The sequence below is a fragment of the Anthonomus grandis genome, chromosome 22, assembly GCF_022605725.1.
Source record: "Anthonomus grandis grandis chromosome 22, icAntGran1.3, whole genome shotgun sequence".
Classification (NCBI taxonomy): Eukaryota; Metazoa; Arthropoda; class Insecta; order Coleoptera; family Curculionidae; genus Anthonomus; species Anthonomus grandis.
Window position 1 is genome coordinate 26,739,306 of NC_065567.1, and position 19,923 is coordinate 26,759,228.

The 19,923-nt window shown below is 32.3% G+C and overlaps 2 protein-coding genes across 4 annotated transcripts in view; one reads left to right on the forward strand and one right to left on the reverse strand.

Annotated features, from left to right (window-relative positions):
* Window positions 1-40: 40 nt before the first annotated feature.
* On the reverse strand, window positions 41-10,128 carry LOC126748732 (serine/arginine repetitive matrix protein 2). 3 transcript variants are annotated; one of them, XM_050458135.1, is made up of 10 exons: window positions 9,924-10,128; window positions 9,564-9,811; window positions 8,487-8,591; window positions 5,712-5,999; window positions 5,595-5,651; window positions 4,285-4,414; window positions 4,172-4,224; window positions 2,430-4,103; window positions 1,195-1,368; window positions 41-718 (listed from the first exon to the last, which is right to left on the reverse strand). In XM_050458135.1, exons 2-10 carry the CDS (start codon window positions 9,800-9,802, stop codon window positions 550-552), a joined length of 2,889 nt encoding a protein of 962 aa, XP_050314092.1. In that variant the 5' UTR covers window positions 9,803-9,811; window positions 9,924-10,128; the 3' UTR covers window positions 41-549. The 3 variants fall into 3 exon arrangements, with proteins under 3 accessions (XP_050314092.1, XP_050314093.1, XP_050314094.1); XM_050458137.1 differs by lacking the exon at window positions 41-718 and adding an exon at window positions 911-1,034 and having other exon boundaries at window positions 9,924-10,127; XM_050458136.1 differs by lacking the exons at window positions 8,487-8,591; window positions 9,564-9,811; window positions 9,924-10,128 and adding an exon at window positions 6,404-6,797.
* Window positions 10,129-11,076: 948 nt separating this feature from the next.
* Window positions 11,077-19,923, forward strand: part of LOC126748308 (death-associated protein kinase related-like) — a 28,968-nt gene continuing 20,121 nt past the window's right edge. Inside the window, exon 1 of the mRNA XM_050457445.1 lies at window positions 11,077-11,634. Coding sequence (XP_050313402.1) covers window positions 11,510-11,634 — 125 coding nt within the window. The 5' untranslated portion in view covers window positions 11,077-11,509. The remainder of the gene's footprint in view (window positions 11,635-19,923) is intronic.

Consider the following 19,923-nt stretch of genomic DNA (forward strand, 5'->3'; position numbering starts at 1 on the left):
ATACATATATGAACTGAAAAGGGAATAAAAAAAAATCACATTCTGTTAATAATAGTTGTTTATTGAATACATAAATTGTTAATATACAGTGTCCTTCATCTGATTAAAACTCAAGAACGTAATGGAGGACAGTGTATAGTTAGTACATTCTTCCTACAAAGGCATAGTTAAATAAATAAATAAATAAAATATCACATAAACACGAGTAGATTTGACTAGTGAGTAAAAAAATCCTTGAATAGGCTAAAACTTACTCTGGATTTAAAAAAAATGTAAACTATATAGTAGGTACATTATCGATCGATATTTTTGAACTTTGTTTAGTAAATAATATCATTTAACAACATCAATACTGTATAACAATTTCACAATAATTTCATTTTTAAAGGGATTCAATAAATAATAAATGTTTACCTTGGAATGTTTGAGAGATCACTTAAATAATTGCTGTTATTTAAACGCGAACTACTTGGTTTAACAAAAAAGACTTGAAACAAACGGTTAAGTTTGCAATAAATCTTGCTAAGTTTTGCACATAACCATAAAAAACTAAACTCTAGGTGATTTGCTTGGGGATCTACAAACAGATGGACTTCTAGTTTTTGATCTCGATCCTGTCCGTGATCTTCTCGCTGAATAATAAGGGCTACAAGAGCTGCTATCGCTGCTTGGTGATCTGGGAGACGATCTGGTATACGGAATGGGCCGTTTTCTTGCACTGTGTTAGTATAAGGTTAAATTGTTAGTTAACAATACATCTATAAGCGTTAATTGGTGTTAAAATTATTAGCATGCAACTCACCTAATCTACTTATTGCATGCTTCACAAAATTGTTTGAACAGAACTTAAAAAAAAAAGACTTACCTTTGCAATCAAAAAAACATTCCTCTCAATACAAAACAATAAAAATAAAATAAATAAATCAAAAATTTATTAAAATCATAATAGGACATCATATTAATATATAAAGTGTCAGCCATAAATAATCAATGTGGATTACAAGCACGCCTACAACTCATTCGTCTACTTGCGTCTGAAATAAAAAAAATTATAAGTGAAATGACTAAATTACTAAACAGAAGGAAATAAAAAAAAATTCACAAAACACAATAAAATAGTGCATGTTACGGTAATCACAACAGTAGCGTGATAACCATATCGGTAATTGTACACAAAAAAAAACAGCCTAATACCTTGTTATCCTTCTTCGTGATAAAAAGCTGGGCGATCCATGTCGCCGCGGTATCGAGATGGATCTCGATCTTCTCGAGGAGCAACTCGACTGATAAGAAGATCGAGAGGAGCTGGATCGACTGGACCTAGAAGATCTGGAGCAGCTGCTTGATGAACGCGAACTACTTCTGGAACTAAAGGAATTTATGTAAAATCCATGTTGTTAAAATGAGTTTAAAATGTTTATCTATTTTATTGTGTACTGTTATTTAAAAAAATATTGAATTTACTTTTATATATCTAGGAGCTCATATCTAAATATGACAAGACAGAAAAACAATTCATTTAATAAAATCTCTTATATCTGAAGTATATGATTGAATTTAAGAACTACTGGATTCAATAATTCATACAAATACAAGGTGATAATTTGAAAACGAACATCTATCTCAGCCTTTTAACCCCCTGACACCCAAAATTTTAAATGGCAACTCCTATTTCTTTTACCATTTTTGCGTTCCTTATAAAATTCTACATAAACTGCATTCATCGCCTCAAAGCACTTCGTTTAAAAATGTTTGTACTTACGAATACTATACATTCCAAATTCTTTTATTTATTTATATTTCGTCTTCGATATCGGCAATACAAATCATAAATCAATTTAATTTTTTTGCCGTTTTGGGCAAAACAAGACCTCGTTTTGCTTATGCCTACTATCAAATGATAAGTAGGTAGTTGTTCTTTATTTTCCGACTTCTAATGTTCCTTATTTATATTATGTTCTTTTAGAATCAGTGAAATTTAATTTCATAAATAATTTCAATATTTTTAATAATTTGAATACTGGCTGTACTTGTGCTTGGAGAAGAATGGAACCCATTTTGAACAATTCATGAAGTAGTAAAGGTAAGGTTTCCAGTATTTCATTGTCATTATCATAATTTTTCAAGGAGTTGCATTATTTAAATGTGCATAAAATACTTTTCAGTTATTTGTGAAGTTAATTCAGAATTTTGTTGAGTTTGATAAAAAACACAAAAATGGTAAAAGAAATAGACGTTGCTATTTAAAATTTTAGAGGTTAGTGCACTGGGGGGGATTAAAAGTAGCATGACAACAAATGCCTCAAAAAATCGTCTCCCCTGATTGACGTGTTTCGCCTTTTCATACTTTATCACTGATAGAGGCAATATTAAATGCTGTCCGTTTTCAAATTGTCATCCTGTATAATACCAAAAGAACTGGTACTTACCTTCTAGAATCAGAACTCACGCTACGACTCGATTTGCTACTCCTATCCTCGGAGGAACTTTTATCTCTAGATTTCGACCTCGATTTCGATGCCCTGCTTCGACTGCGACGTATGTCAAAATCATCTTTATTTATTTTGCCTTCAGCTGGCGTATCCTTCTTAAGAGGTAACACTTTGATATCAAACATATCGGGTTGCACATTTTGCTCCTTCTTCTTTTCCAGCGTTTCTTTGGCTTTGGCGGCAAGTCCCGTTTTCAACAGCTTCAAAAGGCGAAGTTCCTTGTCCTCTTGCTTTTGTTGGTTCTCTTCCTCCGCCGCCGCTTTTTCGCTGATATTTGAAGATTCTGGTTCGCTTGACGATTCACGTAACTTTACTACTGGAACCTGCTTTTTTGATTTGGGATATTTTTCCTTTTTCAATTTCGGTGGTGAAGGTACAGTTGGAGTCTTCGATTTGGTGTGCCTTTCCAAGATCGGGGATTTCGAGCGTCGTTTTTCCGGAGTTAGGGGGCGACGTTTTCTGTCAGCACTATCGCTCCTGCTAGGTATTTCCTCATTTGATATGCTGATTTTCGATCTGGGTGGACTGGACCCAATACTAAGATGGTGTTTTGAAGAGCCAGAGCGATTTCGATTGGTTGAGTTGGAACGCCTCTTGCGTTCAGGAGATTTAGTTTTTTGTTTAATAGGTGGTGAGCGGCTTTTGCTTCTGTCTTTTTCTCTCGTCTTTTGACGGGAATTACTTCGGTTTCGCCGATCTGTACTTGATTGTTTTCGAGTGTCAAAAGAAGCGCTGCGGTCTCTTTTACGATCGTCCCGTCTGGATCGGGACCTTCTTCTGTCTGCATCATTCCTTTCAGGCTTGTGGCTTTTATTTTCCTTTTCTCTTCTGGTTTCTGAGGAATCGCTTCGAGCTCTTCTATGGTCTCTTCTGGATCGAGAGTTGGATCTTTTACGCTGCACGTCATGTTTTATAGGAGATTTGGACCTAACGGTTTTTTCGGCTTGAGACTCAGAAGAACTGCTTCGATCTCTCTTAGATTTAGAATTTGACCTCTTTCTTTGCATGGATCTAGACCTACTTCTTTTAGTATCTCTTTTAGCTTCAGGAGAACCACTATGAGCTCTGTTATAGTCTTTTTTATTTGACTTAGAAACTGATCGCTTCCTTTTAAGTTTTTTCTCTCTGGATCTTGACCTGCTTGCCTTCTCTCTTCGATCTTCGGAGAAATGCCTTCTATGCTCTCGAGAATGTGACCTTTTCCTTTTAAGATCAGTCTTTCTTTGTCTTGACCCTGACCTACTACGCTTTTTATCATTCTTTCGGGTTTCCAGAGAATTGCTTCGGTCCCTTTTTGACGGTGACCTCGATCGATGTCGGGTTTCTTTAAAAGCCTTTTTGATTTCCTTATGATCTTCTTTCGATGGAGATCTACGTCTGTTTGGGCTCCTAGACTTGGTTTTCGCTTTGTATTTTTCAGGTTCTCTCCTATCTGAAGGTGATCTTCGTGATCTCCTTGGCGATCGACCATTTCGTCGAGATTTATAATCGGCTGAGCTATCGCGTGATTCAGAACGTTTCCTCTTACGTTGCCTTGAATGATCCCGTCTACTCTTTGTTTCTTTTTCTTTGAATTCATTGTCTTTTTTAGATTTTTTGCTTGCAGACAACCTATGAAGAAAAATTAGTTCAAAAACCTTTAGTTTTCTCTACTTGTATTAAAACAAAAATACCTGTACCTTTTTCCAGAAGATTCTTCCAATGAGTCCCTCTTCTTTTTAGATTTCTTTTTCTAAAAATAAAAATGTTATAAATAACACGTCTAATTTAAAATTAAATTTATTATATGTACCTCTTCTTTCTTCTTTTTCTTCTTCTTTCCCTCCTCTTCAGATTCGTCAGAACTCTGGGATGAGTCGTCATCGCTTGACTCGCTCCTCTGTCGTTTCTTTTTCTTACGATCCCTGGACTTCCTGGACGATCTACAGAGGCAAAAAATCTTGTCTTAGCCGTTTTGAAGTTTTATCTTTTTTTTTCGAAAATGCACAACACACAAATTAATATACTTAAGTGCTCCAGTTACGTCAGTATTAGAGATTACGTTGGTTACAGTGTGACCTGTAAATTTGGATTTAAGTTTTTTGGGAAAGTCATGACATTTTTGTTTTCAAAATAAGTTGAAATAAATATAGCCATGCACAGCAATGGAAGTGTATGACAGAGCATATATATAACATCAAATCTAACTATAACTATCATAAAATATAACTAATATTTGTCTGATTGGAAATGATTCTTCATAAAAATTGTGGCCCATTTACTTAAAACAGAATTTTTCAATTTGTTACTGGTTTTCACTGACTTTTCCAAAAGGTTATTTTAGGTAAAGTCGAAGGAAGAGAGGGAGGAATTAAAATTTACTCTAAAACTTATTCTGAAAACAAAAATATTAAAATTTCCCATATGTTCCACACTGTATGAAGTACTTCCGTAACTGAAAGCATGTTTTAAAAATATACACTTGCTGCAAAGGCAAAAAACAGAAACTTGAATAAGAATATCCACCCTCAGTGTAGCCCTTACTTGACCACATTTTTCTCTGTACTAATCCCTATCGAGAAGTGATTAACTATTACCTATGTTTGTTCTAAAAAAATTACAAATAATCCAGCAGATATATGGTGCCAATATTTGTTTTTTGGGTTATTGATAAATATAAATAATAAGTTCGTCAAGGGATGACACATTGCAGCAATGTATATTTTTAAACCCATCCCCCCCCCACAACTCTGTGTATAGACTGAAAAATGCGTAATTTTTCAACGCCAGAACGCACCTTGGAAATCCGAAAACCTGGACAAGCTAAACACAATAAAAAAATAAAAACGGAAGGATGAATAACAATTATTCCATTTTCAGAATAGATTCCATTAAATACATAATTACCTGCTTACTGCCTTCTTTTAAGATGTACGGCAAAAAAAAATATATTACCAATCAATTAGTTATTTGAACATTCACGTTTACGTTATTTAAAAAAATACCATCTATGATGTAATTAAAAAAACATATTCAAAGTACTAAGTTGAAATTTGAAATAAACACACACTAAAAAACATACTGGCATGGAGTTACGATAAAATTGTATGTGGTTTTACTTACTTCTCCTTCTTTTTTGACTTCTTCTTCTTTTTCTTTTTGGACTCTTCACTGGATGAACTGTGAAAGAAAAATTTTGCTAACACTAAATAAAAATGATTCCAAAACATCTCATTTTACCTGCTATCTTTCGGTTTCCTTTTTTTCTTCTTCTTGTCCTCCTCGCTACTCTCCACCGAAGGACTCCTCACTAATTCGTACCTCCCGACGTCCAGCTCTTTCTCCTTATTTAAGATTCTCTCTTTTTCTCGCTCGGCCGCTTTAGCACTCGCGGCCAATTTCTCTTTGGCCTGTCTATCATGGTCGAAACTGCTACCTTCCACAAAATACTCCGATATTCCAAAAGCCTCACGGAGCCTCGCGTTCTTCTCTTGTTGGGCTTCTGCCAATTGGTGAGTTTCTGTCACACTATAAAAATGCTTAAAATTAATTTAATATTGAAAGTTTTACCAAAAAATCATATAGGGACACTAATTATTTTCCATTGATTGGTTAGATAGAAATCTTACTTCATGGATACATACTTATCGAACTTGAAACAGCCCATTACAGTAAAGAATTCACTAGACAATCATTAAAAAAAACCCTAAAGAAAAACTTGCACTGTGGATATATGAAAAAAAAGCACACGCTTTAATGAAAAGCTCGACGTCAACTAAGCACGCGACCCCGTCGCTGCCGGAAATCGATATTCACCCTCTGATGAATCACAAAAGAGGGTTGAAATGCAAACCAAAAAAGAAACAAGGGCCGCACGTGCTATCAACCTGAATTGTATAATTTACAGGATAAAATATGTAGGTAACAACTACCTTTGGATACTTCTAAGTGTTTTCCTTGCAGGAAACCCTTGTGTCCCAATGTTACCAACATGGGAAGAATTATTTAAACAATCACAATGGCAGCAACATTGTCTCCTTCTAGTAATAAGGGGTGCCTTGGCCCCTAAGGCCTGGCAAAGGGCCCCTCGCCAAAGCCTTTCAAACATAACCCTCTCGTCCACGACTCGCGGTTTTTGCATTGCGAATTCCGTGGAGAGTCGCCCGTCGAGAACGAATTTGTTGCGTAGATTTTTCTTCTGATACATTATATGACTAATATAAAACACTTATAAAACTAACGGAAGACTATTTATCACTATAATTACTGGTTTAATGGAAGACTTGAGTGATTTTGACACGTCGCTTTAGGCTGACTACATTTTTATTGGCACGGTTGGAATGTTCCCTCGGTGCAGGGATGGAAATTGGGGATGAAAAGGCGACGACAAAGAGGGGAAATGTTGGTTTTGCGCAGCATCCGCCGGATTTACGGTCCGAGATCAATAATTGCGATGCGATTTTCTAGGATTTTTTTAAATTGAGACGCGCTTTTATACTTAGACCGAAGTTGCAGCTATTAAGGATTAAGTATTTGATCTTCTTACTAGGATATTACGTTGGTCTTAAGGATTTTTTAGGGGCTTTATTGATGATATATTGGAAATTTATATGGTAGAAAGTTTTGTTGAAGTTTGGGCTGTTCGGTTGAGATGGTTTTAAATTTTAATAATGCAACAAAATTTCAATATGACTAATATGAAATCATAGATAATTTTTTTGAAACTTTAGGGAACAAAGTTTACACAAAATGTAAACCAACTTAAGTAAAATTAAATGGATATAATAATAATAATAATATTAAATCAATTATTATTGACATAGTAATATCAAAAGTAAATACATATACATATTAGATATTGAAACAAAAGGTTATTTCTATTCAACTTCCCTCCTAAAACAGGGGCTGTTAGAGCCTAAGTTACAACACATGCACTAAGAACAAAAAAAATAAATAAATAAATGCAAAACTGCTAGAAGTCAGCACACTTACGCCAAATCCTCTCAAACTCACCTATGAAAGATAACTAAAGTTGCTGAAGAAGTTGCTGCACATTAATCATGCTATACAAGAAGACATCAACCTGTTTAACTCAATTTACACTTTGGATAATTCTTTCTACCTAATACTGACTTTTCCATACAATTTCATATAAAAAAAAGAATACATATTTAAATGAACCCACTATTTAACATTATTTAAATATACAAAATATAAGACTGAAAAGTGAAATAATACAACTTGGTCAACAATTTTGTATATTTAAAAATGTCAAATCTGATAAAAATTATGATTTACTATTTAAAGTATAAACAATGCAGTCTTTGAATCTAATTGTATAATCAATTTTCAAGGCTCCTCCAAAATAAGATCTATCTGGAAGTAGGGTTATTATTTGTAATTTAAATTCCAAGGGATTATTAAAATTTAATTAGCTATGTGAAATCACTTTAGTTATTCTTCAAAGCTAATTGAAAATATAAGTATTTGCATGAAATAAGTACAAACTAATAGAGAAATGGGTCATCTAGTAAATTGGATTATAATATTCGGCTTATTAAGTTAAGACCTTTGTAAAAAATATGAAACTTATTTTGTATTTTCACAACACACATATCACAATAATATTTTTTTTAAATGCATATCAGTGTTAAAACATATAAAATATATAGATTTATTGTCACAAAACAGCAATAACTTTAACAATCCAAAGTGTCTTAAGTAAGAACCACTCTAAAATATTGCTCTATTATATGCAGCCCCTATTTATACAAACTATAGTTTAAATTCTCCTATTATTAACATATTAATATGAGATTCAGTAGTCTAAAATTCTATTTATAGAAATACTGTAATTTTTTTATTTTTTATATGTCTAGCTGTTATGTACTTGCATTAAGTTATTTTGTAAAATCCTTTTACTCTGTAAATGGACATATGTCTGTAGATTTGCAATAACTTTGGAAATGAACTACTTTCACATCTCAAAAAAATAACATAATTTAAAAGACTTACTTGATCTTTCCCCATTCATTAACAGATTTGCTCACTTTGTTGTAGGATCCTAAATGCATCTTTCGATAGTTATTCACCTTTTCCAAGATATCCTCTTCTGAAAAACTGAAAAGAAAAACAATATATAAGTTTAAATCATAAAATTCCTAAAGTTTCTGTAGCCCCTATAGGACACTATTTTTTTTTTGGTTTCTTTAACTTCTCGAAATTGAAAAAAATAAATCCAACCAATGAGAAATTGTGTTGAATTTAGATAAAAATGAAAAATCTGTCTTTTTGAAACAAGTTTGTTGAAAACTTAGTGTTTAACTTGAGACTGCTTTCTGATTACTTAGAGCTACTTATACTGACATCTGTTTACTTCCCGTTAGTTGAGTTTCACATTGTTTATGAAATAGCCGTTCTAGGCTTGTTGTAGTACAGAGTAATGCAATTTTTGTTGGTATCTTTTTATAATAATTTTTTTTTTTTAGATTTGACTAAAAAATTGTTGGTAAAGGTCTACTAAAAGCAACTTTCCTAAAAATCTCACTCAAAATTGAGAAAAGGCTTGAAATTTGTGCAATTCTAACTTAACCCAATCCAACACAACTCGACTATAAGAACATTGAAAAATGAATTTTTGAGAAATTATATCAGAGTAAAAAATTTACTTATTATCCTAAAATTACATTATAGAAATGTTTCCTCACATCTTAGTGTTCAAACCGAACCCAATTTTCCCATAATTTTAAGTACGGTTTTTTGAAAAGTTGGGTTAGGTTTGGTTTATATTTCTAGGTACCATTATAATTTATAAATATAAAAAAAATCTTCTGAAAATTTATTATTCCTGCATTAAAATATTATTTCATATAAAGTTACAAACTTTTTTAACCTTTGCCGATAATTTTAGGTATGACTTTCAAAAAAGTTGCTAAGCTATGCCTTTACCAAATGACTCATTTTAATACAAATAGTTACTTATTTAAACTAAAGAAACACAGTTACCAATTGTACATGAAAATCGCACATTACTAAAGAAACAGTTTGATTGATGAGTGTAAACACTATTAAAACAAGTTAATGTTTCCTTACCCTTGTTCTTCCAATAATTCTGCAAACTCTGCACATTTCAGTTCCACTTTGCGTTTCTTCTCATGATCTAATATTTCCTTATTAGGTTGTTTATTATTGGCCTTATCTAATAGCACAAGCTCCTGTTCAGTTTTATAAGCTTTAGACTTATCTGAAGACCGAACTAAGGCCCAATTGCGTTGGACATGACCATTGGTGCCTGATCCCCGAGGTGTTTGTAGTCCTATTCCATTATACATGTTTAAATACTGAAATTAATATTTTATTTTATAATTTTATTGATTTTTAAGTAGGCATTTTAAAATTGTAAACATGATGTTGGTTGTTTAGTGTTAAATATTAATTATTATAGTTGCTTACCAAGCAAAGCAGGGTAAAACCTTGTTAATAAGTGTAACCCCTAAACTTTTAATATTACAGGGTTTTTAAGGTTATTGAAGGATATATATGTATCCTAACTAACACTACACACACTCATAGAACACAAAAATTCGCAACCACCCATTTATGACCCCAAATACGTTCTGATTCTTTTGCCCTATGCTGGAATTGCTGAATTAAAAATTAGACGTTTGACTTTGACGTTTAAGGTGTCGTTTGTAATCAGCATCTTGACTCGTTGGCTGGATTGCCAAGTGTACTGTTTTACTGTTTGTAGCTTAATCCCGATATTTTAATGGTATTTGTTTCTTAATTTAAATTAGACTGTTCAGAAATTATGTGTGTGAAGCTAGCGTCCAAGTCGAAAACGCAGCAGATGTCGGTTGCCAGCAACCTATTTATAGTCTGCGCCCGCTGTTCTTTAATCGATAAAATGTCCGTATCTCCTGAAATGCCCAAGGAATTTTAATAATTTTTTTTCCAGATATTAACAATGAATAACTAAATCAATTTATGGTGGTTACAAACCTCTACAAACTAAGGTATCGTTGTGAAAATTAATTAAAAAGCAAAATATTAAAGAGATGAAAATGGCTTCCAAAACTCCTCCCAAAGGATTTGGACCAAACTTTTCCTGTAATAAATAATAAACAATAATTTTTTGCCAAAAAATCTTTCGTTTGTACAGATTTACAACCTTATTATTTATTACCTAAAAAAGTTTTATCCAAATCCTTTGAGAATTTTAGGAGCTATAGCCTTTTTCATCTCTAACATTTGACTTTTTAATTAATTTCCCCAATGAAACCTTAGTTTGTAGGGGTTTGGGACCACCATAATTCGATTTAGGTATTCATTGTTAATATCTGGACAAAAAATTATTGAAATCCCTTGGGAATTTCAGGAGATACGGGCATTATATTGATTAAATAACAGCAACCGACATATGCTGCGTTTTCAATCCAATCAGACGCTAGCTTCACTCACACACATTCAGAAGTTTTTAAATAAAAAAAGTTTGGCAACGTTGCTGCGCTAATTGCGTTACTAGACAACCCGCTATACGTGAAAGAGAGAGCAAAAAATAGATGGCGCCATGACCGCGTTATATTATATCTCATTTCCCAATAATAGTCCAGTCCAGTGCAGAACAATGACATTATGACATAGCAACGTAGTTTACGTAGTCATTCAGCACACGGGGTTTCTCTATTGTCAGTTTTTCATGTTTCCAACGGAACAAGATTCGTGTTTTTAGTTTTTGGTGAATTAGTGATCGCACATGGTGTTTATAAAATGTCGTTAGAATGTTGCCAACGGTTACGGGTCATGTGGGAACTCAACTTCCGTTAAGACGGGCATTATTGTAACGTCAAAAAACCTTGAGGCAGATGTTTTGAAATCAGGTTATTCTCTTCTCTCAACCAAACCGTTCTTTATGTCCAAAATTTGATTGTGGTTGAGTGTAGGCCCTAGATTTCGTAAAACTGTATAAAAGGCATAATCCCACTGTGTAGATTAGTGATTTTTTTAAGTGCCACCAGTATACCAGAGAAGGAATTAAAATGTTGCAGTGCAAAACATCTTGTGATGGTCTACTTCAGTTGGAACATGAAGTTCTGGAAAGCATCGTTCATAAGGAAAATGTTATGGATGTGTATGAAGTGGACCCAAAAACCCCACTTGGCAGGTAAAAAAAATAGAATAATATCAATATGTTAATTTTTTTAATCTAATCAGATCAGATAAACCTGAGATAAACCAAGATCAACATGCAAAAAGTGTGTTAGTATGTAATGGTGCAGTTTTTGTTCATGTTTTTCACTGTTATTGCATATATTGTATTCATGAGATCACTTGATTAAGTAGGGTGGGAATATGTTCACTTATAATATTATTAATACATCCCTGATTAAATAGAACTGAAAGATTTCTTATCTTAAATAAAATTTGTTGCTAAAAGGATACAGTGTTACTATTTATTTTATTCCTAAAAAAAATTATATTTTATTATACTCTTATGTTTAAGATTTTCAGTACAAACTAAATGGTAGGAAAATCAAGATTTAAAAAAAAACATCTACCCTGTAGAACAAATGCTTTAAATAATCAAACCAATTAAAAATAATCTAATTATTACACAGGCCCAAGGGTGGGTGGGAAAAGATTATCTAAACTGTTTACATCAGGAAATATTCAAAAATAAAAGCAGTTTAAAATTGATAGGTATATTGTTGCAAAAAATTCCCACTTCCACAAAAAAATCCCAAATACAAACATACATAATTCATACAATAAAATATCTTAGAACCCCCTAATCAAAATATCCTAAAACCTCTAATATGTTTTGACTTCATTATCAAAACCAAGCCTTAAAACTAAAATGTATATATATATATTACTGAGTAATAAAATACCTCAATTAAGTAATCAACAATGTTTAATCATTGCCAGAATTAAAGATTAATAATTGCGCAAACAGGGGAAATTTGGTAAATAAAAGTGTCTAGTTACAAAAATTCCTCTTGAGAAGTATAATTAAGGTGATTTCTTTTTTTATTGTATTATTAAGTCATGCATCAATTAATCATATTTATTTTAATTAATTGTTTTCTCAATAATAGATGATGCATTTATGTAGAGCCTTTGAATGCAAATTTCTTGTTGCCTGGAAACTGGTCATAGGTCAAGGTATTAGGTGGAGTATTACATTTTGCATTTTAATGTTCACCATTATGCTAATAGGAAAGACCACATAATTGTATGCCCTTTTTATTCAAATTCATATTGTTTATTAACAGACCAGCCAGTACTATAACAAAAGAAAATAAATCATACAATTATATTTAATAGCAACTTTGTTGCAATTTATTTTTCAATCCTGCCAAAGGTATATTATATATCTAGTTCTATATCCTATGTGTGAGAAAGCATTTTTGTACTGTTTTACTTTTATTTGTAGTTGAAGTTGATTAGTTCAGATTATTTAGGGTAGTGTTGGTATAGTATCTAGTTTATCCACCTTGTTTCAGAGCCCTATTGGCTCCCCAAATTAGTTTATATAGGTTGATTTATTGTAAATCCTAGTAGTTTCAATATTCTAAAATTTGTATACTTCCTTGCTTTGACTGATAGAAAATTCTAAGCATTTCTGAATTGTTCCATAGGTCTTTAAAAGGGACCACATTTTGTGACACTTTAATCAGTTTTGTTCAATGTCAATGTAACTTGTTAATAAAAAGTGTGTTACTAACATAAAAGAAGATTTTTCCTGGTGTAAGTGTGTTTCAGAATGTAGTGTATAACTGTATAACCTGAACCATATTACAATACATAATTTGTAGACCAGACAGGACAAGCATATTCTAGCTCTTTCTTGCATGTACATATAATAATAATAATAATAAAGCGCCTTTATTTAGCAAATACATAGTATTACATAGTTTTGCCTTCAAAGACGAAGATTAGCTAAAAGCTACTCTTAAAGTCTTAACCTTCTTAAATTACACAAAAAAAAAAACAAAAATCTGTAGAAAATAAAATAATATTCATTTAACAGAAATAAGAAAATCTTTTGATTTACCTAAATGATTCCTGTAGAAACAGGTTCTTAAAATGTTTTTTAAAAACATACAGACCATTGCTAAAATCAGGCCTAAAGACATTCACAAATTTGACTGCGTTGTAAGTGAATGATCATTCAAAGAGAGCCATTGAGTGATGGGGCATAGTCAGAGTGTTTTGCCTAATAATTCAAGCATGTACATGATTTCTAGGTATAAGTTTCTCAAATAAATATATCTGAGTTTTGGACTTATAAAGGCGTTATACTAAGGTGCAGTACAAAAACTTATATAGATAAGGTATTTTTAACCACCCCAAATCATACATGCCTTGGGACACATGATCAAACTTTCCTAGGTCAAAGATAAGTCTACAGCAGGTATTTTGTACACGTTATAACCGATATTGTGTCTGCTGGTCCAAGCATGGAAAAAAAAATCAGACAATATTGAATAATTGACATAACAAAAGTTTCGGCAAGTTTTTTCCTAGTCTTGAAGTTTAATATTGACTTATTAGCATAAAGCATACGCAAATAGCTCTTTTGAAGAATAGTACTAACATGCTCTCTGAATCTAAGAGAGGCATCTAACTTGAGACCTAAAACTTTTATACTCTCAGAAACAGTAATTAATGTATTATCTAATTTAATTTTTATAGTTGAAGTTATAATTCTATGAGACTTTTTATTAGTAAATAGCAACATCTTCATTTTATTAGGATTTATGATTAAGTTATGTTCTTTTGAGTATTTCCCTATATGCCTCTGAAAGATGAAAAGTTGATAAAATAAAGTTCAAGGGAATTTATGTTTTGTCTCGCTATGTTGTGTCTGCGCTAAAAAAAATTATCAACTTCCTTATAGCAAATATTATTACTGCTAATACATTATTATCAAGAATTACTTTTTTATTTAAATAATCTGGTGTGTATACATTTAGATATCATGCTAAATAAAACAGTGACTTAATATAATGAACCATTTAATTTTCAGCTGTTGCTGTATAAGTAGTAAAGGTATTTCAAAACCAGCCGTTACCTGTAATAAAAGAATGGAAAAAAAGCCCATAACACATAAACTTGGCTATTTATAAAACACATTCTCAAAAGAACTAGTAAAAGAACAAAGGATTTACACCATTACAGTTAGAACAAAGAAGATTTTATGTTAGTAATGCCCTCAATGGGACAATAGGCCACATGAATGGTACAAATGGTACCATTTCTTAAACAAATATTCAATTTGAACATTTTTTTTAGGTATTTGATGAATTTTATTACATTGGTCTTAAATTTTTAAGATTTTTACAAGTTTAAATTAAAAGGATGATTTAATAAACCTTTCTCAGAAACATCTACCTGATGTCCAAGAATTTACATAAAGAGTCCTATTGACCTTTTTCTTCAATTATTGCAGGTACCAGGTTTTTCATTTTTTTTTTAAGGAAATCTATAAAAATTCCATTTACTTACATTAATTTACAAGTATAGGTAATAATTCCTGTTCCAAGTACATTTAATGACTTTTGGAGGGTGCTTGAATAATTAGTTGTATTAATCAACAATCTAACCTTAAAATTAAATTGATTTTAGGTTAGATTAGTTCAATGAAACTTTGATACCAGTGTTGCCACCTGTAGAAATTTTTCCTGTTAAAACGTTAAAAATGAAGAACATAACCTAAAAATAGAAAAAGCAACTTTAATAAAAAATTCCTTAAAAGACAATGCTTATATCCCTCAAGCTAAGAAACCTTGAAATTCTTCCATTCAGGATGAGAGTGTGTTCATTGAGCCTGATCCTACAGAGATTATCATTTATTCTACATAAAATAAAACCTCAAGTTTTAGAACAGAAACATTTAGAATCAGTCGAACACTTTGGGAAAAAGGGGATAGGAATTGTGCTGGGAATGGAATCCAACATAGATTGTTCCTTATTCTACATAAAATAGAATCTTTTTACTATGGTCTTAAAAGTAGTAGACACTCAATCTTAAAACAAAGAAACAGAAGGTTGAGATTTAAAAGTTGAAAGACAACTTAATAATAATAACCATTTATTGCCAACTAAATCATATACAATGACAAAGCAACATCAAAAAGAGAAAAGAAAAAAAAAACAGATACACTTTAACTGATATAGTAACAACTTATCTTAAATAAAACATAACCATTTAAATTGCAAAATATCAATTTAAAAACAATGTGAAGAAAAAGAAATAAACCATTAATAAGGACACATTGTAACAATTAAGTAAAAGTAAAAGAGTAGTAATGCCTGTCTAGTAATAGATCCATCTCTGCTCTCTTAAATGGATTGAAGTTTTCACTACATTGTATATTTTGTGGAAGCATTTGCTAACTCCTCGCCACCCTGTAATGTGCACCTCTTTTATAAAAAGGTAGAATGATATAGTGAGAATGCGAGTTGGTCTCTGGTCCTGGTTACTATGGCCAAGTCATCAGAATAATAATGGGAATTCATTAAGAATGAAGTTCTGTGCTTTTTTACAAACATATTGAGGATAAATAATAAGTGACCAAAAAGGATTCCTACAAAAGTCTGTAGGTCCCAAATGCAGCATACATCTAATAATTCCTTTTTTGACATTTAAAATTGCTTCACTAGATGAGCTCCAGAAAATTGTACCATATTTAATCATTGATTGAATAAGGCAAAGTAGAACATTTCAATGCGATTCAGTTGTTAATGTACACTATATTAATAAGCAGGACCTAGTAAGTTTCCTTTGTAAGGATTGTATATGGTAGATCTAAGTTACCAAGTTTCAACTTTATCTAATAAAATCATTGTACACCATATCCTAATATTAAGCAAAGGTTTTACCACAATAAAATTTTACGAAAATAACTAATTTAAATATTTTATGCAAATAGTTTGGTATGCATGATATAAAAACCACATTGAGTTTAGCATACTTAACAACCCTTGGAATTTATTTTGATTTGAAAACTGTCCAAGTTAAAAGTATTGAATAGTTTGTACACAATATGAGCGTACAAAAAGGTTCAGGTAACAGATGGATGAACATCAAGTCAGCTCTCCCAGAGCATGAGTGATACCTTATAAGCCAAAATCCCTATAATTTGATTTTTGTCAGTTTAAGTTTTTGATTTAGAATAATGTCTGCAGGAAAAGGTTTAGACTATTCAAAGCATTAATTGATTCATTTTAAAAACTCTGTAGCAGTTTTAAAATTTAGGCTTCATCAATTATGCTGAACATAGAACTTTTTTAGGGTTGTAAAATGTTGGTTTGACCACCGGTGAGTCAATCAGTTGACTGAAAATTCGAAATGCGCGTCCTTGGAAGGTCGTCCCAGTTGCACAACGTAGCCCGGTCATTGGTCCTTCGAACCGAGAACTTTACGCTTAAGAAAGGCAACGTCCTTGCACACACCGATAGGCCGTTTACGATGATAATATGATATTCGACTTGATCCTCTTTAAAACGCTTGGAAAAACATGTGTTGAAGTCGGTTTAATTCAATTACGGGACTTCGAAGTTATTCAGTATCACATTTTAAAGAAAGAATTTACCTTTGGAATCTTATCAGGTTTCTGTAGTTCTTCAAGAATATTCACATCTCTTTACTATAGGAGAGTGATCAAATATTGATGGAGATGTAATGTAAATTTAATGAATCTAAATTAGATTTTTCCTTTAAGATTCTCATTACTAATTCATTTAATAATTACAATCCTTTTAATTAAAAATGTGGGCAGACATCAGGTAACCATAATAGAATTACTGACAGGAATCCAATTACCATCAAAAGAGCAAAAAAAAATGAAACCCATTTTTGCAACAAATCAAGCTCGCTTAATCATGAGTGCTTTAGAACTGAAATTGAATTTAAAAAAAAAAAACGCAAAAAATTATTAACATAATGGTAGGTTTTCTTGTGTTAGTATTACTAATAACGGTCTGTCGAGGTGCTCGCCCACCTGGCTCATTATACAAAAATAATTTGTTTTAATACTTTATTATGGTAAAATAATAAAAATCTCGTTGTGGGCGAATCATTTTAGGACGATCAGGCTTTAAAAGTCGATGAAAAAATTATGTATTCCAAATTAGCTGGAACTGAAAAAAAACTTTTCTTAATGATCCCTCTTGTCATTTATCATTTGATCTATTTTTTTTTGCTAAACCCAATTTAGGAAGCTTGGGTTGGTTCTTGATTTTTTGAAGACACAACATGGTTGCAACCTCCCCCCCTCCCCAAAATCTTAAATAGGAGTGAGGGTCAAGTGATGATAAAGAAGCTTATTTTAAAGGTCTTTTTATTCTAGTTACAACTGCCACGTTTGAAATTGCTACCTTGAGTTTTCGCACTACGACAGCTTGTTAAAGATTTTAAAACAATACCATTGTTTAATACTTTTAGCGCTAGTTTTTAGAGGTTCTTGATTTACAAAACAAAAACGCTCGCGCCACCCCTCGATTTCTGATTCTAGAAAAATAATTTTTTGTTTCAATTTTAAACCCCACAACTTAGTGGAGACGACATTCACCCTTATTTTTGAAGTGGGAAGGGGTGTGTTGTGATAGTCATTATAAAGCAAATTGAGAGCCCATTTAAAAGATCTATCACAACACATCCCTTCCTATTTAAAAAATAAGGGTGAATGTCGCCCCCGCTATGGAGTTGAAGTTGTGGGGTCAAAAATATAAACAAAAAATCGTGTTTCTAAAAAAATCGACGGGTGCGAGCGTTTTTGTTTTGTTAATCAAGAACCTTTAAAAACTAGCGCTAAAAGTATTAAACAATGGTATTGTTTCAAAATATTTGACAAGCTGTCATACTGCAAAAACTCAAGATAGCAAATTCAAACTTGGCAGTTATAACTGGAATAAAAAGACCTTTAAAATAAGCGATCACTTGACCCCCTATTTAAGATTCCCCCACCAAGGGGTTGAATGTATTAAAAAAAATTATCGCCTAAAAATCAAGGGGTCCGAGCATTTTTTTAAAAAAGGGCCTCAAACCTTGCTGGACTGTTTTCGATGTGCCACGCTATATCTATAGTTTTGGGAGATCAGATAAATATAAGTGAATATCCCCATTATCAATTGTTAAGTTATTTCACATGTGCTGTTTTCAGAATAATTTACAGTTGAACGTTACTTCTTAAACAAAACCATAATTAGCCAGAGAAAGAATTTTTTTCCCATAAAATACATACATGCGTGTACGTATGTAAATGCAATGGGTAAGCAATTACAGTAAAAATTAAAGTGAACCTGTCGCAGTGGGAAATCCATAACAAACACACAAGTGCGCAATATCCTTTGTTGATAAAGAAAAATGCTACATAAAACAAACACCGTCAGCGAGTTTGTACTTGGAGCGAACAGCCAAGTAGGGGGCAACTGTCGCCTTCCTCTTTCCTTGTGGTCGCCCTTGAAGACTTTAAAGATTACATTTCGTTTACATAACACCATGTAAACTATAAAAGTGCTGATATACTGCAATAAACTTGGCCTTCTATAAATAACCCTTCTAATAAGCTTTCTTTGGGTACGATCACTAACTTTCCCATGTAATTCGCGCGGCAGTAATCGCTATTTTGCAAATTGTCATGAGTTATGACATTCACTGAATTATTTCAATTCGACGTTTCGTAATGACGTTCAATTTATCGTTATAATTTCTATATTGCGTTAAAGAACGTGTATCTTTTTCACATTTTTCGGGTTTCTACCGCATTTCATTCTTTGGATATTGCTTAAATTCTGGTGAAACGTGAAGTGTTGAAACTTGATCTCAAATGGGCAATTTATAGGATCGTTAATAATTCTTGGATCTTTACCTCATTCGATTTCTCTATAACTGCCTGAATCAGCTGAAAATGTTAATAGAACCAAGAGATAATAGAAAAAGATGCACGGGTTTACAACGCTACTATGTTTGTTTATGTCAAGGTCAGACATCTATAGGTATGCATATACAAAATTAGTCAAAGAGAAGTATACACGGCGGCATGGTGCGTTAAAATTATCCCAGCCTGATTTCAAAATAAGCGATAGGGAAAAAATGCATTCCGGGAATATTTCGGGACATACATATTTTCGGATACAGCCGGCGCCATATCGATAGGAATTTGATCTAGGTTTTAGGGAGACGACCGTATGTGTGTTAATTAAAACATCTTAAGCCTAGTTAGTAAATTATTTATTTATTCCATAAAAAAAAAACCATCAACCGACGAGAGCGTTTTTATGACGACCTACAAACGTGCCGAAACTTGACCTTTATGAAATTTTCAACAATTTCGCAAAATCGCTGACACGGTCGTTGACCAATTTTTCGAATTTGCGAAAAGGTTAATTCGCCATTATTGCGATACCGTAGGACTGCAATCCTTCGCGAAACCCACCGTGAAAA